We start from the raw sequence: 1408 nt of genomic DNA on the forward strand, positions 1-1408 counted from the left end.
AAAAAGATGTGAACTTGTGAATTGCACCAAAACCAATAAACAAGAATTGTAGAACATGCATAAATCAGTGAGAAAATATCCATACTCCATTCCAACAGAATTGGAATTCATGATTCCATTCCAACAGAATTGGAATTCATGATTCAATTCCAACAGAATTGGAATTCCATTCCATGCCATCTTTTAACTACACAACTTTACTTTATCGGATTTTTAGAGCCTTCTTCCATACTTTTTACTACCTAAAAAGACTAACATTTGGTAGGAGGAACCATTGTAAATTGTGATTGATACTTTTGCATATAATATCTACATCAACAGAAACTAAGTCAATAAAACCTGCAAGAAAATGCAACTTGGTATTAGTTATATTTCATTTGTATAATTATAATAACACTGATGGAATGATAAAAATGCACCCAAAAAGTGGCCATAACTACAAATCCCAAGCATTTTAACCAACATGTGCGTGTATCTAGAGAAATTTTCCATGGGTGTTCATCCTAAAAATCTAAGAATACAAGTATAAAAAATACAAAACTATATCCAGTTATATGATTTTGATATCAACTTTGATCCCATGACAGTTTCGCACTTCAAAACAGTACCTACTCATCAGAAGATAGCTTCATACAACGAAATGGGTAATTCAAAATACTATGAAGCAAACATAATCCCACTGTTGAATGCGAATTAATTGAAGAAAAAACCTAACCATACCATCGTCATTATCATAGGATTTGATTACAAATTATGCATACCTAAAGGGCATATTACTTAGGGCAAAATAAGCAGAAACCCCGCCAATCAAGAATTGATTCGAATTATTACATGATAATGGAAGAATTACTCACCAGCGCAGTCGAAAACGATAGCAAATTGCGATCTAACCAACATGAAATGGACCGATATCTCCAGTACGAAGTGAACCGGCGATCTCATCAGCTACAGTCAAGCACGATATAACCCAACCACTCAGCGCCATCCACACCATATTCGCCATCCACAGTGTCATACTCCAAGGTACTGCCATAGTCGTACCTACTGTTACCATCGACCACAGCGCCATCCACACCTTCTATGCTGTTCCCATCGACCACATCGACTTGCGAAGCCGACCGACGAACCTTCGTTGCTCCGGCCATTGTTGTTCGCGTCTCTTCTTCAGACCCTTTTCATCTTCATTCCTTGACACCTACCAGCCGACCGAGAAGAGCGCATCGTCGCTCACCGTCGCTACTACTACTGCTACCGATTTGGTGATGAAGATTCGTAGGCCGTATATAAGAGGGGGGAATTAGGTTAAAATCAACGATAACTAGCAAAATTATAGGGAGTATTTGTGGAATTTATTTCTCAAATTACCTAGTTACCCTTATTGATTTATTTAATTATTGCTTTTTCTATT

At 37.4% G+C, this 1408-nt stretch overlaps 1 protein-coding gene across 1 annotated transcript; it reads right to left on the reverse strand.

Moving 5' to 3' along the window:
- Nucleotides 1-729: 729 nt before the first annotated feature.
- Nucleotides 730-1045, reverse strand: LOC145156853 (uncharacterized). The gene has a single exon (XM_079076079.1). The coding sequence runs from the start codon at nucleotides 1031-1033 to the stop codon at nucleotides 887-889; it is 147 nt and encodes a 48-aa protein (XP_078932205.1). The 5' UTR covers nucleotides 1034-1045; the 3' UTR covers nucleotides 730-886.
- Nucleotides 1046-1408: the final 363 nt, after the last annotated feature.

The sequence above is a fragment of the Lactuca virosa genome, chromosome 2 (genome assembly GCF_052849685.1).
Source record: "Lactuca virosa cultivar CGN04683 chromosome 2, Lactuca_virosa_CGN04683_v6, whole genome shotgun sequence".
Taxonomy (NCBI): domain Eukaryota; kingdom Viridiplantae; phylum Streptophyta; class Magnoliopsida; order Asterales; family Asteraceae; genus Lactuca; species Lactuca virosa.